The sequence below is a fragment of the Lentinus tigrinus genome, assembly GCF_003813185.1.
Source record: "Lentinus tigrinus ALCF2SS1-7 unplaced genomic scaffold L226scaffold_3, whole genome shotgun sequence".
Taxonomy (NCBI): Eukaryota; Fungi; Basidiomycota; class Agaricomycetes; order Polyporales; family Polyporaceae; genus Lentinus; species Lentinus tigrinus.
The window spans coordinates 870,532-890,741 of record NW_027137912.1 but is presented as its reverse complement, the minus strand read 5'-3'; the positions used below and the strand labels follow the sequence as shown (position 1 = coordinate 890,741).

General features: G+C 56.0%; 6 protein-coding genes across 6 annotated transcripts; 2 read left to right on the top strand and 4 right to left on the bottom strand.

The window, feature by feature from the left end:
* Positions 1 to 1,715: 1,715 nt before the first annotated feature.
* L226DRAFT_530228 (CK1/CK1/CK1-G protein kinase) lies at positions 1,716 to 4,422 on the bottom strand. The gene is made up of 10 exons (XM_067679796.1): positions 4,253 to 4,422; positions 4,118 to 4,158; positions 3,920 to 3,989; positions 3,697 to 3,845; positions 3,512 to 3,611; positions 3,326 to 3,460; positions 3,098 to 3,268; positions 2,898 to 3,044; positions 2,810 to 2,835; positions 1,716 to 2,736 (listed from the first exon to the last, which is right to left on the bottom strand). Exons 1-10 carry the CDS (start codon positions 4,350 to 4,352, stop codon positions 2,215 to 2,217), a joined length of 1,461 nt encoding a protein of 486 aa, XP_067540603.1. The 5' UTR covers positions 4,353 to 4,422; the 3' UTR covers positions 1,716 to 2,214.
* Positions 4,423 to 4,547: 125 nt separating this feature from the next.
* Positions 4,548 to 6,678, bottom strand: L226DRAFT_530227 (uncharacterized protein). Its single transcript, XM_067679795.1, has 4 exons — positions 5,785 to 6,678; positions 5,396 to 5,723; positions 5,043 to 5,295; positions 4,548 to 4,984 (listed from the first exon to the last, which is right to left on the bottom strand). Exons 1-4 carry the CDS (start codon positions 6,580 to 6,582, stop codon positions 4,921 to 4,923), a joined length of 1,443 nt encoding a protein of 480 aa, XP_067540602.1. The 5' UTR covers positions 6,583 to 6,678; the 3' UTR covers positions 4,548 to 4,920.
* A 1,986-nt stretch (positions 6,679 to 8,664) lies between these two features.
* L226DRAFT_550204 (MFS amino acid permease) lies at positions 8,665 to 11,975 on the bottom strand. The gene is made up of 18 exons (XM_067682736.1): positions 11,616 to 11,975; positions 11,467 to 11,540; positions 11,351 to 11,412; positions 11,262 to 11,302; positions 11,076 to 11,209; positions 10,961 to 11,008; positions 10,885 to 10,909; positions 10,801 to 10,829; positions 10,710 to 10,727; positions 10,485 to 10,654; positions 10,308 to 10,423; positions 10,123 to 10,247; positions 9,915 to 10,070; positions 9,804 to 9,861; positions 9,620 to 9,748; positions 9,468 to 9,563; positions 9,314 to 9,413; positions 8,665 to 9,251 (listed from the first exon to the last, which is right to left on the bottom strand). The coding sequence occupies exons 1-18, from the start codon at positions 11,817 to 11,819 to the stop codon at positions 9,019 to 9,021; spliced, it is 1,818 nt and encodes a 605-aa protein (XP_067540601.1). The 5' UTR covers positions 11,820 to 11,975; the 3' UTR covers positions 8,665 to 9,018.
* Positions 11,976 to 13,597: 1,622 nt separating this feature from the next.
* L226DRAFT_530226 (GTP-binding nuclear protein RAN) lies at positions 13,598 to 15,177 on the top strand. Its single transcript, XM_067679794.1, has 7 exons — positions 13,598 to 13,658; positions 13,830 to 13,867; positions 13,924 to 13,960; positions 14,041 to 14,300; positions 14,372 to 14,499; positions 14,557 to 14,656; positions 14,712 to 15,177. Exons 1-7 carry the CDS (start codon positions 13,616 to 13,618, stop codon positions 14,751 to 14,753), a joined length of 648 nt encoding a protein of 215 aa, XP_067540600.1. The 5' UTR covers positions 13,598 to 13,615; the 3' UTR covers positions 14,754 to 15,177.
* L226DRAFT_188719 (uncharacterized protein) lies at positions 14,946 to 16,561 on the bottom strand. Its single transcript, XM_067672749.1, has 6 exons — positions 16,410 to 16,561; positions 16,202 to 16,353; positions 16,043 to 16,135; positions 15,888 to 15,983; positions 15,682 to 15,825; positions 14,946 to 15,623 (listed from the first exon to the last, which is right to left on the bottom strand). Exons 1-6 carry the CDS (start codon positions 16,411 to 16,413, stop codon positions 15,138 to 15,140), a joined length of 975 nt encoding a protein of 324 aa, XP_067540599.1. The 5' UTR covers positions 16,414 to 16,561; the 3' UTR covers positions 14,946 to 15,137.
* Positions 16,562 to 16,695: 134 nt separating this feature from the next.
* L226DRAFT_478562 (protein serine/threonine phosphatase 2C) lies at positions 16,696 to 18,929 on the top strand. Its single transcript, XM_067676802.1, has 11 exons — positions 16,696 to 17,126; positions 17,190 to 17,204; positions 17,265 to 17,514; positions 17,570 to 17,630; positions 17,690 to 17,776; positions 17,831 to 17,948; positions 18,003 to 18,266; positions 18,332 to 18,342; positions 18,396 to 18,461; positions 18,520 to 18,671; positions 18,726 to 18,929. Exons 1-9 carry the CDS (start codon positions 16,806 to 16,808, stop codon positions 18,433 to 18,435), a joined length of 1,167 nt encoding a protein of 388 aa, XP_067540598.1. The 5' UTR covers positions 16,696 to 16,805; the 3' UTR covers positions 18,436 to 18,461; positions 18,520 to 18,671; positions 18,726 to 18,929.
* Positions 18,930 to 20,210: the final 1,281 nt, after the last annotated feature.

The window sequence follows — 20,210 nt, the reverse complement described above, 5'->3', positions numbered from 1 at the left end:
TTCCGCTGCCGTTACCGTTACCCGATCGCACGCTTCGCATTCGCAAAATTCCTCCTCTTCCCTCTCTTCTTTGGCTGTGTCCACTCAGACTGTTGGAGCCTCGCAAGAGCCCCCGACGAGTTCCCACATTCCACACGCTCCTGTCAAGGACGCCTCCTCGGTACCGGGCCCTAGTCAAGCTTCACCTCCTCAGCATCCTCGTCCTTCCGCATCTGCTTCAGTTTCATCGTCTATGAAGACTTTGATGTCGACGATCTCAAACCCCTTGCGCGCTCTTGCTGATACCATCGACGCTTGCCCCGATCTCCTGCAGCAGAGGGTTAGTCCTGAGCTCGAACAAGCCATGCAGCAAATGCATGACAAGATCAGAGATCAGCATGGGGAGATCCAGGCACTGCAGTCCTGTAACACGGGGCTCGAGCGACGACTCAAAAGCTTGGAAGATGACAAGGCGACGTTTCAGCAGGTTGTTCAGAGTGAGCGTCACGAGAGGGGCCTTCAAGCTCATGCAATACGAGGATTGGACGACAGGATGACTCACCTCGAGGGGAGACCGCCACCGTTCGACGTTATTCACGACTTCGTCAGGAGGGCTGTAATGGAGCTCATACCGTCACTTCGCCTTGACCTGCAAGAGGTGGCGAAACAAGCGGTCCAAGATGCAGTCAGGAACATCGTGCAGGAGCGCGTCACCATGGCACTTGGCGCACCCTTACCCCAACCTCCTGCCAACATGCCTGTTCGCCAGCAAATCGAACCTGCGAAACCGGTAGGTGGCATTCATAGTAGTTTGCCAGCGTCTTGGGGTTGCTCATGTACGGTCAGATCCCACAGGGCCCTCATGGCTTCTCTGAGAGGTCCGTGCACAATCGTCAGCACGGAGGAGGCGGACGGCAACGCAGTCACGTTTCGCGTTCTCAGGACGAGTATCAGAGGAATCGAGACGGACGCTACGACGACAGTCGCTTCCGGTCTAGTTCCCGCCATCAGGCCTCGGGTTCTCATGGTGGCAATCGCGACGAGGACAGACAGTTCCATCCGCCACCCACGAGCTCTGGCGGTTATGGTAGCGCGGAGGGTAGTCGCTCTCAGACGAACACCAACAACTGGAGCCGGAGGCATGACGGGCAAGATCATAACCGTGACAGGCAGGAGTCCCCTCGCCGCAGTCGTCCCCGAAGCCGCAGCACGGACCGCAGGGTGCCCATCTTCAGTGAGCCCTGTGTCGATGTCAATCTGAGGACCCATCTCTGACGGCGCGCTACAGATGGCATCACCGCCGATTCTGAGTTAGTAGTTCCGCGCCTCAGGACGGCGAATTGGTCAGAACAGCCGCCGCCGACGTCCTCGATTGGCCAATTCGATGACGCGGACGAAATGCGTGCGGTAGGCGGGTCCAGCACAGACCCGGAGGCTTCGCCCATCGAGGAGTTTCCCTCGTCGGTCAAGTCACGATCCCACTCGGAGATCCAGGACAGCTCTCTCACTGAGCGAGGTGCGTCCGTTTGCCTTTGACCTCCGGATAGCACATCGACTCTTCGTATAGGTTCTCATGACAAGGCCTCCAAGCCACCAACCGGACCGAGAGAGCGCCGTCGTGCAAGTGTTTCTAGTCGCACTCAGAAGACGAGGCCCATTCGCCAGTAGTCCATCCATCCATTCATACTTGCTCGAAGTTGTTCATCTCCCAACTCTGTGTATCATACTACAATCCAGCCCTGCGATTTGCTCTTGCTCATCTAAGCACCTAATGTAAATCATCATGATGTCGAACACTTGTACTTCATTATTCTGTCGTGTGCATGGTTGTGAGACCCGTACCGTCCCCATGCGGGGAAGGCACCAGTAGTCAGATCGAGATGTGTATTAGCCATATTATGCCGGACTGTAAACGTATGCGTAGGGAGGTTGAAGGAAGCTGGGGACGCGCACGCGCGAGATGACATTGATAGCAATGGATATGATGAGGCGAGAGAAGCAGGTACGCCGAGAGAAAGAGGTATTGCGAGCAGGTATCGGTCAGTGATTGTACGTAGACAGCAGACAGGACTAAGAATAATGGGAATGAGCGAGAGACATGAATGACACCATGAAAATACACGAACAGGAACCAAACATCAGATACGAAAATCCAGCACGAGGAACCAGTAGAGGAGAGGGAAACCGCAACGCGTGAATCGTAAGGACAGGACGGATGGGCGCGAGTACCGCTGCTCATCCACATCGACATGTAAGGATCTTCCAGAACGTGCTCTTTGGTGGCTCGGCATCCTGCTGCCCGTGGTAGTCACCGCCGTTCGCGGCACCAACCTCACCGCCCATCGCACGAACGTTGCTCAGTGCTGGGGGGGCCGCACCGACACTCGACACCATTGGTGACGCGCGGCCATATGGCTGCTGGGTCGCAGAATATTCGTCCCGGCCATAAGAGTCGTAACCTGCGTTGGCGTACGGATGCGCAGGATTCTGCTGGCTCATCCGCCGCTGCGTGATTGGGACTCCGATCTGTGCTTCCGTAGACATCGGTTGGCCCGGCGTGCCAGGACCGAGGTTTGTTGGATGCCGTGATCTTGAGCCGGCACGGACGAGGGCGGGCGAAGGCGGAATAACGGGGTTCCCTGCCTGGGATGCACGTCGACGATCGTCACGGCCTTGTCGGTCGTCTCTGCGACGATCGTACTGCTGCGCAGGTGTCGCGGGGGTGTTCTGTATTTGCGCCAGAATCTGGTTCTGCCCCTGTTCGTGCCAAGAAAAGTTCAGCATAAATCCGTCCGCCTCGTGGTGGAGAAGACACGGAGGCTTTACTTACCAATGACGCTTCCCAGCCTCTGCCACCTGTGCGCGATCGAGACATTGAGTTCTAGGGCACGTTCGTGAGACAAGAGCACGCGTCTTACCGTTAAGAAGGTTCCAGTCGTAGACACCGTCTTCTATATCACCGTTGTTCTTCAGGACTTTGGCAAAAAGTTCACGAAGGAAGTCATAATCGGGCGTCTCCTCGAATCCAAGTTTCCGAACATAATTGAGATAGATAGAGAACTCCTCTGCAGGGGGGGTGAATCAGTCGCAGGTACCGCTCCAGTAAGCTCATACTCACCTGGGAACCCCTCGCACAACTCCTTGATCGGTGTTGTCTGCTTCTTCTCGCCAATCTTCTCGTACTTCTGCTTGTTCGTCGCGGCCTTGAGACCCTGCCATGGGAGGCTTCCGCGCAGGAAGTACATGAAGACGTGACCGAGAGCCTCCAAATCGTCCCGACGAGATTGTTCTTCAGCGTGGCCACATGAGCTGCGATACGACCCGGCCCCGAAGCGTTACGACGTACCGCGTCCCAAATGAGTATTAATACTCATGTAACGAGCCGTCCCACTCAAGCTCTTGCGTTCCCGGTACGGAATGTGCTGCTTCGTCTTCGGATCCCGATACTGTTTGGCCATACCGAAGTCGACGATGTGGATCACTGGTAACAGACCGTTAGGTTGTGAACGGGATTAGGCCGTCAAGTACCCACCATTCGCATTCTTGGTCCCGGGGCGGCCGATCAAGAAGTTATCGGGCTTGATGTCACGGTAGATGAGGTTCTTCTCATGAACGGTTTGTATCCGGGTCAGCTGTACGGACGAAGCGCGCAGCGACGACGATGAGTAACCCGTGGTATCATAGGCATGCGCACAAGGCGAGGACAGGACAACGCACCATTTGCCTTGCCGCCATGCAAACAGTCTTGATCGAGAACTTCCTCCCGCACATATCGAACAAGTCCTCCAAGCTTGGGCCCAAGAGATCGATGACGAGGATGTTGTGGAGCCCCTCCTGTCCGAAGTGGTATATTTGTGGGATACCGGCTGCATCGAGATGATTGCGGAGGTGCGAGAGGGTCAATCAAGCGAAAGTGGGGGGCGAGGAGAAGAGTACTGACGACAGCCGGCGAGGATGCGATATGAGCGACATTCATCACGCAACTGAGGGGCCTCCGCCTTCCTCGGTTCCTGTGTTCATTCCATATGCGAAGTGGAGAATGCGGGGCGCGGAGGAAAAGCGATGTACGGAGCGGAGAGCGAATGCATGTCTGTTAGCACCGAGAATCGAGGCCACCCTGAGATGATGAGATACATACGAATTTGATGGCGACAGTCTGCGAGTTCAGCAGGTTCGTGCCTGTGTAGGTGCACGCAGGGAGTGGTCAGCACCACTGGAGTGTGCGCCACGTCGTGTTGCGACGGTGCGCGGTGCGCAGCGGGATGGGACGTGCCTTCAAAGATAACCCCGAATGAGCCCTCGCCGATCTTCTTCCCGACGCGGTAGTGGGCCCCGACTACATTGTTGGATGAGGAAGAGTTGTGTGAAGACATGACGGGGCGTGGGCGGGGAAGTGGAGGAGGGGGGAAGGGCGGCGGGAGGAAGAGGGAGGAGGACGAGCAGGCAGTCGAGGAGAGCGACTCCGAGGGCGACCAGGAACTCGCTTTCCTCTCTCGGCACTCCCCGGCTCGCTTGCCCATTTTGGCTGCTGGGCGGCCTGGGCCTGGTTTCACTCGCACATGGCGCACTCGCGGGGCGATGCGTGCAGAACGAGGGATGCATGCATTGCACAAGTCGTACAACAGCTATGTAGGAACTACCAAACCGCACAAATGGGACATAGTACAGAAGAGCGCATGTAATGCATCTGGTATGAATGGAGGCGTCGTTAGAGTGGCAGCAGGGAATACGATGAGCGAGAGTAGGTCCAGGTTATTTCAGATATGCGACGGAGCTTGCGGGTAGCACAGACTCGCACGTAAGGTGAGCAGGGAGGAATATGTAAGGTAGATGGTCATCGCCGACGGGATGCAGTTGGGTGCCGACCCGACCCGTCCATGGCCCGGGGAAGCTTTTAATAGCACACACCGAGCGATGAACGGCTCAGACGCAGCCCGCAAATCATCGAAACTCGAAGCAGGAGCTCGTGTGCTCCGGCTCATGCACAAGAGACAGTTGCTGGTACCTAGGATCACCGTGTGTTATGAGTCCCGTCCCAGGCATGCGAGAGACGGAATACTTACGGTTCAGAGTTCTGGTGGAAGTAGAACCCGCTCATCGTCGCCACATTAGATGGGCAACCACGCGAGGCAGACCGGCCTGCTCTGCGAGGGCCCCGGGTAACAGAGATGCGTCGAGAGCGAGAAGGGGTATCAGGCTTCATCGTCGTGGTCGTGATCGGGGAAGAAATGAGCTCCGTACTCTCCTCCACCGGAGATGGAAGATGCATGGCACCCGACTGTTGCGGGTTGAAATCCACGCATACATAATAGAACCCTGTGAACACGGAGCGGAGATGTTAGATTGGCCTCGGAGTGTACAATTGCGGGGAAAGATAATCCCATGCGGCGGGGAAAATTGGCACGTTGTCACTAACCTGCAAAGCTCGCACCGTTGATATCCTGCACACGATGGTCCGGAACGAGGAACTTCTCCTTCCACCGCATGAACACCGCTCCGCGGTTCAGGGCGTCCTGCATGGTTAGGTGCGGTTTCTTGAGCTCGTTCTTCACATGCCGGAATGCAGGGAAGCGCGCCCAGTGCACCATGTCCTCTTGTTCCGTTGCACCCCAGTTGCGCGTCAAGAACCCATATCGACTGCCAATTATCTCGGCGTCAAAGTAGGTCGTCAGCTCGGGCCAGTCGTCTGTGAGGCCCTTGATTCGTAGGTACCCGCACAAGTGTGAAGAGGAAAAGTCGACATCCTAGGACGGCGATGCCATCGATCACTCTCTGCGTCAGACACCTATAAAATGTTCTACGCACCACTATGGTGACGTTGACGTCGTAACTATTCCTGCCACTCTTCTGCGTGCCCTTGAATGTGGCGCCAGGGTAGAGGCAGTGGTGACCTTGCGAACGGACACGCAGGCGGGTGATGTCCGTGAGAGGGTCGGGTGCATACGAAGACGAGACATGAGAACGCTGTCGGGGGCCCGTGTTGTACGAGTCGGCGCGTTGAGCGACCGGCGCTTGGGAGGAGGAAGAGGAGGCACCACTCGTGTCAATCGGGGAGAGCGTCGGACGGGTAAGCACAGGCGAGGAAGGGGAGGCCTGTGCAAATCGGGGAGAGAGAGAGCTAGAAACAGACAGAGATGCGGCGGAGACACTTGCGCATGAGCTCGTTGCGTCTGCGACAGGCGTGGGCGTGACGAACGCGCGAGGGACGGCGGAGTGTACGTCCATGGGCATGTCTTGCGACGGACAAGGTTCGATGGCCGCGGGAGTCGGAGTCGGAGGACTCGGGGGCTGGACGGGCTCATGGGGGTGCGGCAGGGCGGCCTCATTGCCTGCAGGCTGCAATGATGCGGCACGACGCAGAAGCTCTCTCTCCACCTCGGCAAACAAGCCTTCCCGAGCGGGAGGCGCGAGACGAGAGCGACACGAGGCACACACAGGGCTCGCATCCACGGCGGCGGCGGCGTCTGAGTCATGGAGGAGGAAGGGCGCGTTGGCGGCCTCGGCGGAGAGGGGACAGCGGCAGGCGAAGCATAACTTGACTTGGGACTGGGGATCCTGCGGCGGACCGTCGTGTATGGCGGGAGCGGCGTGTTCTGCGGGCATTGCTGGTCGTGAAACAAGGAGTCGGACTGCAGGGAACGACTCAGGATGGGACACGGAGGAGGTGGGAGAGGAGAAGGGAGAAGTGGAGAGTGTGGGAGGGCCGTTAGCGCGCCCGCTTCTGCTGCCACTCCTCTTCAGCAATCCCACTCTCTTCCTCACGCGGCAATCAGCCCTTCCTCCCGCCTGCGCGTACCACCCATCCCAAACACACTTTCTCACAAAACATGCATTGGTTCCGGCCAGTCGACGCCAGGGCCCATGTTCCGTCGCCCGGACAAAGCCCCATCGCAGCCGTTCTGTGCGCGCTGCCCCGAGTGTGTCGGCGACCAGACAACAGACACGGTCGCGCACCGCCCCGTCTCCTGATTCACATTCACGTCTGTGCGCTCCTGCGGGCGAGGACGGGAGCTAGATGCGGTTAAGGCCACTCGAGGCAGCCACCGCGCGTCCGCCAATGGCACACCCACCTGCCGCCACGCCCAATGCCATGGCCATGCCAGCAGCGTGCACGCATCAGTCCAATTCGCCCGTTCCAGAAAGCAATCCAGATCAGCCTTCTAGCCACCAGCCAGCCATGCCGAAGCCCACACGGCCAGGCCCTCTGCACTGTGCCCCACCAGAATGCCACCGTTCCGAGCAGCAAGCTTCCCCAATCCGCCCCCTGCCAGCACACACTCCGGCCCTGACTGTTCCTATCCGGATATCGCCCACTCTGCGGATGGAAGTCAAAACACTCCGAACGGGGGGTCATCCGAGTGTCCGAGCGACGCATCCTATCCTCTTCCTCACGCTGCTTCCCTCGGCGTTTCGTCTTCTCTTCTCCAGGCACTTCCAACAAGCTCCCTCCATGCCGTCTTCCTCCAACTCCGCCCGCTCGACTTCGCCCTACCGCCCAGCGCGTCCATCTCCGCCCACCGTCCCGCCGTAAATCCGCGCAGAACATAGCTCACTGTCCAAAGTTCCGAGCGTCCGGATCCTACCAACCTTTACCTGCATCGGGGTGCATCGGGGAGACAGCGGCGCAACTTCGTTCACAGCTGACAGCACATGCGTGCGTCTGTCGCAATGTCCTCGTGCTAGTGAGTGCTTGCGCATGACGGCGGGAAGACTCACTGGGACCGATCCGCTGACCCCTTCGCCTATGCTTGCTTGCGGCTTCCTCGCAACTGTCAATGCCCATGATCGTGGAGAAACAAGCTCCAGAATGCAAAGCATAGCCCTCGCCATCACGGGCCCCCCGACGCGATGGTTAAGCTCCTGCAGCCTGTACCCATCAGAACCTGAACGGCAGGTACTGACATTGGCGCCCACATGGATGATGCCACTCGGCAGGCATCACTGTGTCTAACCACACCTCCCCGCACACGTCCTCGAGTGCAATTGCCGCGGACGAGTACATCCGCGAATGTCGTAGATCCACCCCACAATTCATTGTACGCAATTCCGATCAGAAGCCCTTCCGGTCCTATGTAGACCTCTCCACCGGCGACCATCATGCATCCGGTGTAGGCGTCTTCACAGCTGCCACTCTCCAGTGTGACTTCATCACTCCGGGCGGACAGCGGACGCCCGTCCGTCTCCTTGTCTCATTCCACCAATCTCGCATCCGCATTCTCTCAAATTGACTGGTGTGTTATTCAATCTCGGCCTGGCGCTGAAAACGACGTCCAAGAGACTCGCTCGCTGTCTTCCAAGCTCCGTGTCGAACCTTGCTTCTCCCGCCCCGCAGTCAGGGTAGAATGCTGCTCGCGACGCTACCGAGACAGCTCCGCGGGCTGCAATGTGCGGCTCTCACCTCGCTTGCCTCGGATCTTACTTTGGCACTTGCTGGGATCTGCCAGTGGCTGGACCACACGACCATGTACGTACGTTGACTCTGTCCTGTGGGCGCCGGATCTTCTCGCCATCTCATCACTGTGCTTTCCGGCGATATCAGCAATCCTACTACGCATGTCCACACCCACATACGCTCATCGGGCGCGCTTCGTGTGAACGCATCCACTCAATACAACCAGTGCAGAAAATCTGCAACCCGGTAAACGGATCTAATGGAACGGGCGCACAAAACCGACTGTTTCCGTTCCGATGTCGGGAAACGCTGCAATTATAGCCACGGGCTGACTACGTACGTACTCGATATCATACACAAAAGCTGCCGATCCGGCCTCGCCGGAAGCCTACCAAATGCCAATTGCCAAGTACCACTACCCTAAGTATTGCGATGAAGAACAGTAAGAAAGCGTCGCTGGATCATGATAACGTCACGTAACCGCGAGTGAGTGCGACGAGCAGGGGAAGTGCAAGGCCGACTGTCCGTGGCGACCGTCTAAGTCTGTCTAGCGTATGTGTATATGTGCACAAATCGTGACGTCGTCACTAATCATAGATCGTAAGAAAGAAATCCCAAATCCGCGGGCGGCTCCGCCGTTCACCCTACTACACTGGCGAGTCGTTCACCTTCTTCTCCTCGTTCTCGATTGAGGGCTCACCATGCACGGTCGCGGCGTCATCTGCTGGGGACGACACCGCCTCGCCCTTCTCACTAACGGGCACGACGGGCGCGTTGGCGGCGAGGTTCGCCTGCCCCTGTGCCTCGGTCTCGTCTTTGTTTTCTTGGTCGTTCGCCTTCCGGACGACGCGCTTAAGCGTGTACCCACGAAGGAACAGAACTGCACAAACATGAAGTCATCAGCGGGTGTCGTGGAACACCAGATATGCAGAGAGGTCCTACCGAGGATGAAGCCGACGCCCATTATCGGGGTCATCACAAGCCAGATAGTGGCGATGGAGCGCGTATATGCATGCGTCAACGCAACGCGCTCAGTGGCATCCTGAGGCGCGGTGAGTCAGACAGAGATGGGCCAAAAAAGGAAGATGGTGCGCACAGTTAGCTTCGGGATCTGCCTCACGGCCTGCGTCAATGCAGACGGTGAAGTGTCGATATTAACGTTCGGGATACTTGCCACACGTCTGCGCAGTTCCTGTACAGTTTCTGTCAGAGTGTCGCCCCTTCATACGGAGCACGCCGCAGACTTACGCTGGAGATGATCGCTTGTCCGACAGAGATACCCACGGTACCACCGATGGTCCGGATCAGCACAAACGCGGCGGTACTAGTGGCCATATCCTTGAGCGGCATGGCGGCTTGAAGACCGATGAGCGGAGTCTACACAATATCAATACCGACGCTCAGCATAATCGTAATTCAGGTATGTACGAACCTGGAACAAGCAACCGATCCCGAGGGCGCTGACGAAGGGGTACAAAACTCGCTCCGCACTACAAAAACCTATGTCAGTAAGACTGCGCTCCGGTAAAGCTCTGCCACCTACTTATTCGACGTGTCGTCCAAGGTCAGCATGAGGCCGTAACCAAGCGTCATGATAGCCCACGAGACCCACATAATCGGCCGCCAACGCCCTGTCCGGGAGATGATCTGGCCTGACAGAATGGACATCGCCGCACCGACTAGAGAGAACGGAAGCATCCTATTTGACAAGTGAGCTCATGATCCTAGGGAGTGGATCGTTAGCAACGTACCGGACACCAGCATTCGTTGCCGAAGAACCAAGGACTTGAAAGTACACCGGCAAATAGTATGTACCCGCGAAGAACCCGAGAGCGTGGAGGAAGGTGGAGATCAAGATGACTGCCGTAGTTCTAGTCTGACGATAGTACGTCGTTATGAGATGCTGTCACGAACACCAAGGATGTGATAGACTAACCTTGAACAGACGTGGCGGAACAATGGGTGACCGCTTAGTGAACAGCTCGTTCACGGACGCGGCAATAAGGCATACAACTCCGATTACGAGTGGAGCGATGCATTGCGGTGTATTCCCTGCACACATAGTGTACTCAGCTTTTTGGGACGCACGTCGCATTTGGCATAAAACACTCACAGCTCGTCTCGCTGAAGTTGAAACCAAGTAGGATGAGGATGACTCCAGCGAAGATGAAGAGCAGTCCCACAAAATCGAATTCGCGCAGATGCTCCTTGAACGTCCTCCCACGATGGGGGTTGAGGTTCAAGAAGAAAAACAGCAAAGCGAATCCAACCGCGCCTGTTGGCCTATATGCGCGTCGTCAGCAGAACAACTTACGGGAGATGACGACGAAAGACTTGCAGATTGATGAAGAAACACCTATGTGCCGAAGAGCAGGCGGTTAGACAAACGTGATGGCGATGCCCTAGCACCGGAACGTGAGAAAGCTTACCATCGCCAGGAGACATGATCCGTGAAGACCTGCGCATGTACGTCATGAATTTACATGAAGAGAAGCCGAACATTGAATGCTTACACCACCAAGCAGTGGTCCTATGACACTGCGCACTGCAATCAGCGACGTTCCGTTGCACGCGCCGGGAATAGCTCACCTTGCAATACCCCAAGTAGCACCGATGTACCCTCCGTACTTGCCACGGCTACAACGCAGATGATCAGCGGGTGCGCCGCGCGGCTAGTTGGTTTGTGCAAGGCGGAAAAACGTACTCTTGCAGAGAGACAATGTCGGAAATGGTGATCTGGACTAGCTGGATGATACCGCCACCACCTATGCCTTGAACGGCACGGCAGACGACAAGCCAGGTCATGTTCTGGGCTGCACCACATAGTGCGGAGCCGAACTAGAGGTTCATGTAAGCTTCGACAGAACCTTGCAGCACAAACGCTACTTACCAAGAAGATGCCAATAGACACGAAGAGGATGGGCTTGCGGCCTGTGTGGGATGAGTATGTCATTCACGGCGGTCATATAATGAACATACCGATGATGTCGGACAGTTTCCCATAGACAGGCGACAGCGCTGAGGACGCGAGAAGATATGCACTAGTAGGCGCTCTCAGGGATGAAGGCGTTTCGGAGATCAGGGTGGGCACATACCTTCCAACCCAGCTGTAGTCCTTACCGCCTCCAAGCTTTGCGACGATAGTAGGCAGCGCGGTGGACACAATCGTCTAGCGTACGAGGGTTAGGAGACGGGCAGGTGGAAGGGGGAACGCGACTCATGATAATGAAGGTTTAGCACATACCTGATCCAATGCGGCGAGGAAGACACAAGCCATGAGTCCAGTGAAGACTATGGGGATGTTGTTCTTGGGAAGAACATGCTCTTCGTTAAGCTTCCAATGTGCGCCAGGCTTTGCCTTGTCGCCGCCCTTCTCAAGCTCGGCGGAGGGGGGATCGGGTGCGGGGGCGCGGGTGTCCGCGGGCGCTTGAGACTTTTCAGAGGACATCTCGAGTGTGGTGAGGGATGCCTTGTGCACCAAAGGCGTGAAGACGCGGAAGAATGGTGTCAGGAGCCGCAGGGACGAGCCGTTGAATGCGACGGGGAGAAGAACGAGCGGAGGGTGGCTGGAAGGCCATCTGGGAGGAGAGTATGCTAGATATTTAGAGGTGAGAACGCGCGTGACAAATCTGCCGTCGACACCAGCTCTTGCCGAAGCATACACGCCAGTGGGCCGAGATGCCGTCCTCGCTCCGTATCGTCAACTGTACCCCGCGTCCGCCTGCGCAGGGCGTGTTATGGCCGTCGACGTCGTGCAAATTTCACTGCGGGCTCACGCTGCTCGTCTCCTGCACTTTCAAAGCCGCCGAACGCGACAACTGAAAGGAAATAGAGTTCCAGCGTCCTTAGACGCGGGCTACATACATCAATGCATCAAGCCCGATCCACCGCTGATTCGACGATCTGAGCCAAAGATCTTCGGCGCATATGCGCACGCACATACGCTCCGCGTCGGACTCCGGAGTGGCTCCTTGGACCTTAAAGTACATAGTACAGTTGTACTTGACCTACTTGACACGGTGGGCCACTGATATGGACCGGCACCGCCGCGCAGCTCAATGCCAGCCCACACAATTCCACTCGTAGCACGTTCGTCGTCCATGACCGCCCGCGATGTTAACATTCTTTCTATCCCCGAGGCAGAGCTTCCGCTTCCGTGCATCCCTGTGCATGTACCCTGCTGTTGAACAGCCTGTTGGTACTATTCGGCATGGACGTTAAACTACCCTGGACAGGTACTCACGTGGCCGAAGCATCCTCCCAAGTGGGCAGTGAGTATGACATAGTCGTATCCTAGTCCACGTTCTCGGCACCGGTTCCGGGGGTGACAAGGATGGTGTTCCCAGGTGCGAGGCAGAGATCCATGATCTCCTCCATCACTATCCAGTGCAACTTGTCTTTGCGCCGTCCTCGACTCATGTGTAAGTCTGGGTAAGTCTTCGACCGTGTCGCATGGACCGCCCAAATGCACTGAATACTGACGACAGCTGCACCGATGCTATCGTGTTGTCCGGAAGTCTGAGGCTCATCAGCGTAATTAGCCATCGACGTTTGATCCAGTAGGATAGTCCAAGGTAACGCGTATTCAGTAATAGGAATAAGTTGATCGGGCATTCTGATAGCGGGCGCAGTTATATCCACACCTCTCCAAACAATTCACAAGAATTTGGTACAAATATTCGTCCTGACTTCAAGATGAATCTGTATGCTGTACATGGTGAGTGCGAGCGGGAGGTTGAAGCACCATTGGTCAGACTCCCTCTCACGTTGTTCGCCCAATCATTCTACTACAGTGTGATGTATCCGGGAGACAAAAAATGGTACTCGCCTCAAGTTTTGCTGGATGAGTCATTGCCAGTTCGGTGGTGGCTCTCGGCTTCCTTTCAATCCTGACTCTAACTCAAAGCACAGCCAGATACGGAAACAACAGTCCATCGTGCCTAGACCTGACGTCCAGTATAAGTCATGGTAGTCTAGGTTGGCCGGGTCGTGCTCCCCAGTCTCCAGATGGCTATAACGCGGAATGAGAGACCCTACTCGGTAGCCTTCGGTAGGCTATCTTCTGAGCGCTAGTAGAACTAACCAAGATCCTTGTACAGATCCAAAGAGATGATCTTGATTATCTAACCGTAGGCTTACCTAAGGTAATCTTGCAGTCTTTCTCGTTCGCGCCTCACCTCGCCAAAACGAGCAGTCTCTCTTTTTCCTTCATCCACCACCATCCCCGTATCCTAGTCTCTCGAGATGGCCGACCAATCCACTGTTCCTACCTTCAAGCTCGTTCTCGGTGCGTGATCTCACGAGTTGTGTACTGATGTGCAGTCTTACTCACAAGAAGTTTGCATTCTCTGCCATACATCTTGATCGATGTCCGTGCCACTTGCGCATTCTCGCGTTTTTCAACCTCGCACTTGCTCAATGCTCTTTGTTGGACGCGATACGGCGTGATGATATGCAGTCGGCGACGGTGGTACCGGCAAAACGACCTTTGTCAAGGTATGTCCCAGTGGTCCCGTTTCGCGATCGTGTGCTGATTGTATTTCTCTTTATAGCGCCACTTGACGGGTGAATTCGAGAAGAAGTACATTGGTACGTCTGACATTTGAACGTCGCGTCGCGACTGCGATGTATCGTATGGAAAGACTGATTGCGCCACCGCCATCACTCAGCCACCCTTGGTGTGGAAGTGCACCCTCTCTCATTCTCAACCAACTTCGGCACGATCTGCTTCAACGTGTGGGATACCGCTGGGCAGGAGAAGTTCGGTGGTCTTCGTGACGGTTACTACATCCAGGGCCAGTGCGGTATTATCATGTTCGACGTCACCTCCCGTATCACCTACAAGAACGTCCCCAACTGGCACCGTGATCTCGAGCGTGTCTGTGAGAACATCCCCATCGTGCTCTGCGGTAACAAGGTTGATGTGAAGGTGCGTGCTCGCCGGTATTTCGCCGAGATGTAGTTGCTCCGAGTGTTTACTGATAACGCCACCGTTTGCAGGAGCGAAAAGTCAAGACCGGCCAGGTCACCTTCCACCGCAAGAAGAACATCCAGTACTTCGAGATCTCGGCGAAGTCGAACTATAACTTCGAGAAGCCGTTCCTTTGGCTCGCGAGGAAGCTCGTTGGGTAAGTGTCGCGTTGGTGTCGTGTTGTTGACGGACATTATGCTCACCGCGAGCACAGTAACCCGTCGCTCGAGTTCGTCGCTGCGCCCGCCCTTGCGCCCGCGGAGGTTGCCGTCGATGAGGCGCTTATGGAGCAGTACAAGCGAGAGCTTGCGCAGGTGCGTAGAGACACTTCTGGACTGCTCGCCACCCCTGCTGACTATGCTCTTCCAGGCCGAGGCTGTTCCCCTGCCAGAAGAGGACGACGATCTGTAAATTACGCTCTCACGACATACCACGCCCCCTGCCTCTCCAATCCCATCTGTTTCCCTACGTACGCATTGTGATCCACTGTTCCAATATAAAGCTCACCGCATTCCCCGGAGTAGTCTGCCTCGATCTCCCTGCTACCCATACGCACGTTGCATTGTAGAAGTTGTTGAAGTTGCCGTTGTATCGAATCCCGTTTTCAAGCAGTCATGACAGCATAGGCGGAAACGATTGAAGCAATTCACAACCCTTTGTTGGGGTGGATGTAGATTGGCCTGAACGCGCTTTAGGACAGATACGAGCATTCAACGCGGTGACGAGAGTATAGCCGAGTCCACAAAACGAGCGCATATGATATACATCCTGCACGGTAGCCCCAACCATCCTGCCTTACTCCCGCTTCGCCTTGAGGAGGTCATCCAGTCCATCAGCAATGAACTTATACTCTAGCGGCGTGATCTTGCGATCTACGACCAGGACGTAGAGCCAATCGCCTCTATCCCGGAGCCTGGCAAGCCCGAACAAACTGCCCGTGTCTCGCACACCGGCCTCGCACAACACTGGGAGAAGGTGCTCTAGGGGCTGTGCAAGGGAGCGAAGGAACGTTGCGACGGGGTTCGCGGAGGTCAGGATCCGGCTGGAGCCGGGCGTAGAATTAGGAAGCGGCCTCTCGCGCGCCGACGGTCCAGCGCGGGGCGGGAGTTGACGTTGATTCGGAGGGGGCGTGCGATGGGAGGTGTGAGAACAGAGAGTATGAGAGCGCGTGCGGGTGGACGTCTGGGTGGCTAATGTGGTAGTCGTCGGTGTAGGATCTGGGGTTGCCTGAGGTTCTGAGATGGTGCCTGACGTTTGTGAGGAGTTTTGCGGCTGCGCATCCTGCACATAGGACGTCCGTGTCAACGACAGATACAGAGAATAGGCGAGGAACATATACTTCAAGGATAGATGTCTGGCCAGCTGGCATCTTGTTCTCCTTGTTGTCCTCCGGCTTCGTTCGGCTGTTTTCGTTGGACTTTGTTGATATGCTCTTTTTTCCAACAGGGGTCTTGGTGCACGGTCCGTATTTGCCGCGTCTCTGCTGTGGATTGAGAGGCCAGATGTCAATAATTATACATGATAGAGGACAATCGTAAGCCTTACTCTCGCCTTATAACTCCAATTCAGCCACATCCTGGCGTATGCCAGCGCGGGCCATGCGTCTTCATACACATTCATGAAATCTATATGTTGCGAGACCTAGCGGTATAGGAAGTAAGTATCACTAGAGAAGCAGGGATGAATCAGAATACCCCTACGCTGCGCAGATACTTCTCCACCGTTTGCTTGGGTTGCTGAGTGTACGACTTTGTAGCGTCGAGGTGCCGTGTGGCACACACGCTCATGGTCTCCTGGTGAAGGCAGGAAGGCAGACTGTATGAGTGATCGATACAGGATAGCTCGCATGGAGTACTGACGACACACTGCTTCATCTTCGCTCTGTCGTTGTTGAGTCCCATCAGTGCTTGCATGGAGCATTCAGGCACATGGCAGTCAATGTAGAGGGTCTTGGGTAGAAAGCTCGGTCGGGAGTAGAAATCGTCACGTATGCGTTTCCTCCGCTTCCCAACTGTACAACAAGGGGTATGAGTTAGCTCAGAGGTTGATGCGGGGACAAGAACTTACCCATGTTCCTCTGTGCTGCGTACTAGAGGTTCGAAGGAGCTGAGGAGCCTGAATATCCTTGAGGCAAAAGGAGTCGTTCCTAGACCTGCAGAGCCTTCCATCTTGGTGATGCTCTGCGCTCGCGGTGGACCGTCACCGAAGGGACGGAGACGTGCAGGGACGCGTCGACTTGAAGACGCGTCGCTCATGTGATGCGCGTTTTCGGCAGGTGCATGGGCGCCTGGAGCCGAGTTTGCAGCCGTGCGCTCAGCTCATCCGACGCAAGTGCAGCTCCATTTGCATTAATATTGAGCGCACGCCACGGACCTCCGTTTCTCGGACTCCTCATCCCTCTTTTGCCGTGCCATCTCCTTTTTTCTGAGTGCCATCCTCGCCGTCACCTCTCCCAGCCAGTCGATGACTCTGTCTGTGTCCGTCTCTTGTGCCACTGCGCTTGTGAAGAAGGCCCCCGGGACTGCGTCATCGACAGCCATTGCAAAATGTCTCACCTCGAGGCACCACGCGCGCACCTACTCGTCCTCGTCACTTCCCCGTCCGTACCGCTTCCATGTAGGCGCGAGCTGGGCGGGCAAGCCTCCAGACCCGCGAGCTCCTCGCGTGAAGAGTAGCCCGTTTCCGCCAGACAGCCCGATAGGCAAGTGGAGAGACATGACGCTCTCGAGGCCAAATCCGGTCGCGGGGAAGTACATAGGCGAGGATTTCTTCTACATACAGGATGTGAGTGCTTGGTCGCATTGTGCCTCGAGGTGTCGTGCTGAGGGTACGGTTGTAACATCCCAGATGCGAGAGAAATCGGTATGTCGCGCCTTCTACCAATATATTTCCCCGCACCTGCAGCGCTCAGATCATCAATAGGGGGTGTCGATAGGCATCGCAGATGGCGTCGGCGGCTGGATAGAGTCCGGAATCGACCCTTCGCTTTTCTCCCAAGCTCTCATGTACCATGCGCACCGATATTCCAAAATAGCCTGGCCCGGCGAACCCGAAGTCGACCCCACACAAGAGTATGAGGAGCGCGAGCAGGTCGAGGGTTGGGAGCTTTCTCCTTTGGAATGCTTGGAGTCTGCATATGGCGGTGTGCTTCGAGAACGGAACGTGTTGGCAGGTGCGCACATAAGTGTTAACCATATGACGTGGAGTCGCTATAATGCCTCCAACAGGTTCAAGTACAGCGTGTATCATGACGTTGAACGCGTCGACGGGAATGCTACGCGCCGCAAAGTGTGTGGGTTTTTTTTGCCGATCTGCAAGGCGCTGATACTGATGTTCGCCATTTCCAGCCTCGGAGACAGCGGGTTTCTGGTCATCCGAGGTTCCTCGGTAGTCTATCAGCAACGATCGCAGACTCATTTCTTCAACTGCCCAAAGTGAGCGGCCTTTCGGTGTCTGAAGTCGCGGTAGCTAACATTCGCGATGGGCAGACAACTCTCAAAGCTGCCTACTTCGCAGAAACGTTTCTCGAGGGCAGTCATGGACTACCCAAGTGACGCAGACTTATGCGAATTCAACTTACGGCATGGGGATATCCTCATCTCATATGTATGTTTTCAATCTCCCTCGCTTGCGGACGTCCACTAACGCGCTTGCGGTCAGACTGACGGTTTGTCAGACAATGTCTTCCCGTCAGAGATGGTAGCAATTTGCTCCTTGGTGGTCAGACAATTCCAGTTGTCAAGACGGACACTCACTCCAAGCGGAGAAATCGAGGTTGAGATCGAAGGCGTTGTGGAGGACCTTGAGGCCCAGGCCATGGCTGAACGGTTAGTGGACTATGCGCGTATGTGCATGAACAACACCAGACGTGTCAGTCCATTTGAGCGAGCCGCGGCTCGCGAGGGCATGTATTTCCGCGGAGGGGTAAGTGGTTGAAAAGTCTTCTTCGCCAGTTTTCGTGCAGATCGCTGACGGTGTCATGAATGTAGAAAGTGGACGAGTGGGTTAACATCTGTGATGCTTCATGCAAAGTGTACTAAATTGTTATTGCAGCGTCACAGTGATCGTCGCCACGGTCCAGGAAGTGATTTAGAGCTCCTGCACATTTGAGACTATCCGGTTGGTGTTCTTGGCACGCTCAAAGCTTACCCAATGCTCACCATTGTATCGTCCTCAGACTCACAGACATTCCACGATATAGATACCGAGCATTGCTGACTTGTGATACCCTACTTCGGAACACCTGTAATGTATGTGTAGAGTGCATTATATTCGTTACTACGTCTTGCTTGTACCAGTACCACTCCGAATCTGATGATAGGGATTATGGTGAGTACTCTCTGAAACTCCTCCATTATAATTGTGCTGACTCCTGTTCCGCAGTCATCGTGTCACTGGCGAGGGCCTGTGCGTCTCCATCGGCCGTAGGACTTGTGCCCGGACTCAGTATGCCATCATGCGCACCTCGGGCGCCGGTAAGCAAATATTGTGGTGCAGTCTGCGGGTACTAGTAGAGTACATAGTCTACCTGGCGGGCCTCTGGCAAGCAGGAATGTCCACCGGACCACAGACGTAGACAGTGTCAAGACACAGCATCGGAGCTCGGGCGTATCAGAAGTGACACTCCGGCGTCGCAGATCTCCCGCCAAGTATATTCAGCCTGTGCTCCGGCGGCGCAGAACTCCATTGAGACTCAGAGGACTGCCCGTCAGATTGCCGGGGGCATGCTCACGGTGACGAGCCGGCTGGTACGCCTGGTATACGCAGTATGTGAAGGTAGCGGCTATCCCGGGCTTTACGTTGTCGGTCTCCGGCTCAATAATCAATTGTTCCCTGCACACGCTGATCATGCGGTCGGTGCGGCGAAGCGTTTCGAGAAGGCAGTTCGCTCTGAGCTCGCTTCTTTGGTCGAGGGCGAGGGGGTGTAAAATTCTGGTGGACTGAGGGCACTTGTCTAAAACAGCAGAAGAAAGAGAGAGAGAGTGTGTGTGTGTGTCGCGGTGTTGAAATCACAAATGAAATGAACTTGGGGAGGTGGCAACGAGAGGGAGGATTGGCGGGGAGTGATGGGTCGGGAGGATGGCCGCCTGGTTTGGCAAGGGCGGCAACGGCTTCCCACGCAACCGGTCGTACAAACAAGGGAACGGTTTCAAGCGTCGACGACCTCCACTCGCTCCCAGTCTCCCTCTCTCCTCAAGCCCAGACCCAACACTAGCTGTTGCCGGTCGTTTCACTCTTTTGTCCACCACGTCTTACCAGCTTCGTCAAAGCTCACCCCGTCGCTGACGGTCCTCTTTTCTCCCCATGGCTGCGCGCCCGCCCTACGGCCAGAATCCCTTCTCCAATCAACCCCAATACGCCCGCCAGTACTCGGACTCGGACGCGGATTCCTATACCAGCCGCAACGCAAGCAGCGTCCCCCTCGCCACCTCCGGCTACTACGATGGCACCTACACGCCCCAATGTGAGTATACTCTTCCCCCGCCCAAGCTGTGTGTACGTGGATTCGGAGTCGCCGCCCGAACGTTTTCATCAGCGGTGCTCGATGAGTGGGTGGAGTGGCCCTGACATATGGCAACGCCTCCATCTGTGCAACGAATATATAGCTTGAGACGTGTCGCCACCACCGTTCATCACTATGCCCTCGCCGTACGGGCCACCTCACGACACCTCGTCGACGGAGTCTGTCGGGCTCTTGCCCTACACCTCCGGCGACGGACGCCATCCTAGACGCATATCCAACGAGTCTTCGGGACCCCCGCACATACCGAGCTATCCTCATGCACGACCCTCGCTGCCTAATCATCCGCTCGACCGACGAATGCTGACCCCTTCTCCCGTAGCTGGCGATGAAGCAGGCTTCTCTGG

Coding starts and splice junctions, on each gene's coding strand:
- L226DRAFT_530228 (XM_067679796.1), bottom strand. CDS start 4,352: ATGTCTTCACACAACTCTTCCTCATCCAACAATGTAGTCGGGGCCCAC. Junction 3,990..4,117: donor AGACTGTCGCCATCAAATTC/GTATGTATCTCA, acceptor GAATGAACACAG/GAACCGAGGAAGGCGGAGGC. Junction 3,045..3,097: donor GTTGTGCGAGGGGTTCCCAG/GTGAGTATGAGC, acceptor CCCCCCCTGCAG/AGGAGTTCTCTATCTATCTC.
- L226DRAFT_530227 (XM_067679795.1), bottom strand. CDS start 6,582: ATGCCCGCAGAACACGCCGCTCCCGCCATACACGACGGTCCGCCGCAG. Junction 5,724..5,784: donor ACGTCAACGTCACCATAGTG/GTGCGTAGAACA, acceptor TCGCCGTCCTAG/GATGTCGACTTTTCCTCTTC. Junction 4,985..5,042: donor TTCCACCAGAACTCTGAACC/GTAAGTATTCCG, acceptor CGGTGATCCTAG/GTACCAGCAACTGTCTCTTG.
- L226DRAFT_550204 (XM_067682736.1), bottom strand. CDS start 11,819: ATGTCCTCTGAAAAGTCTCAAGCGCCCGCGGACACCCGCGCCCCCGCA. Junction 11,541..11,615: donor TCCTCGCCGCATTGGATCAG/GTATGTGCTAAA, acceptor CTCGTACGCTAG/ACGATTGTGTCCACCGCGCT. Junction 10,071..10,122: donor GCAACGAATGCTGGTGTCCG/GTACGTTGCTAA, acceptor CTTGTCAAATAG/GATGCTTCCGTTCTCTCTAG.
- L226DRAFT_530226 (XM_067679794.1), top strand. CDS start 13,616: ATGGCCGACCAATCCACTGTTCCTACCTTCAAGCTCGTTCTCG. Junction 14,301..14,371: donor GTAACAAGGTTGATGTGAAG/GTGCGTGCTCGC, acceptor CACCGTTTGCAG/GAGCGAAAAGTCAAGACCGG. Junction 14,500..14,556: donor CTCGCGAGGAAGCTCGTTGG/GTAAGTGTCGCG, acceptor CCGCGAGCACAG/TAACCCGTCGCTCGAGTTCG.
- L226DRAFT_188719 (XM_067672749.1), bottom strand. Junction 15,826..15,887: donor ATTGGAGTTATAAGGCGAGA/GTAAGGCTTACG, acceptor CTCAATCCACAG/CAGAGACGCGGCAAATACGG. Junction 15,624..15,681: donor GCCAGACATCTATCCTTGAA/GTATATGTTCCT, acceptor TCCTATGTGCAG/GATGCGCAGCCGCAAAACTC.
- L226DRAFT_478562 (XM_067676802.1), top strand. CDS start 16,806: ATGACTCTGTCTGTGTCCGTCTCTTGTGCCACTGCGCTTGTGAAGAAG. Junction 17,631..17,689: donor GGAATGCTACGCGCCGCAAA/GTGTGTGGGTTT, acceptor CGCCATTTCCAG/CCTCGGAGACAGCGGGTTTC. Junction 17,777..17,830: donor CATTTCTTCAACTGCCCAAA/GTGAGCGGCCTT, acceptor CGCGATGGGCAG/ACAACTCTCAAAGCTGCCTA.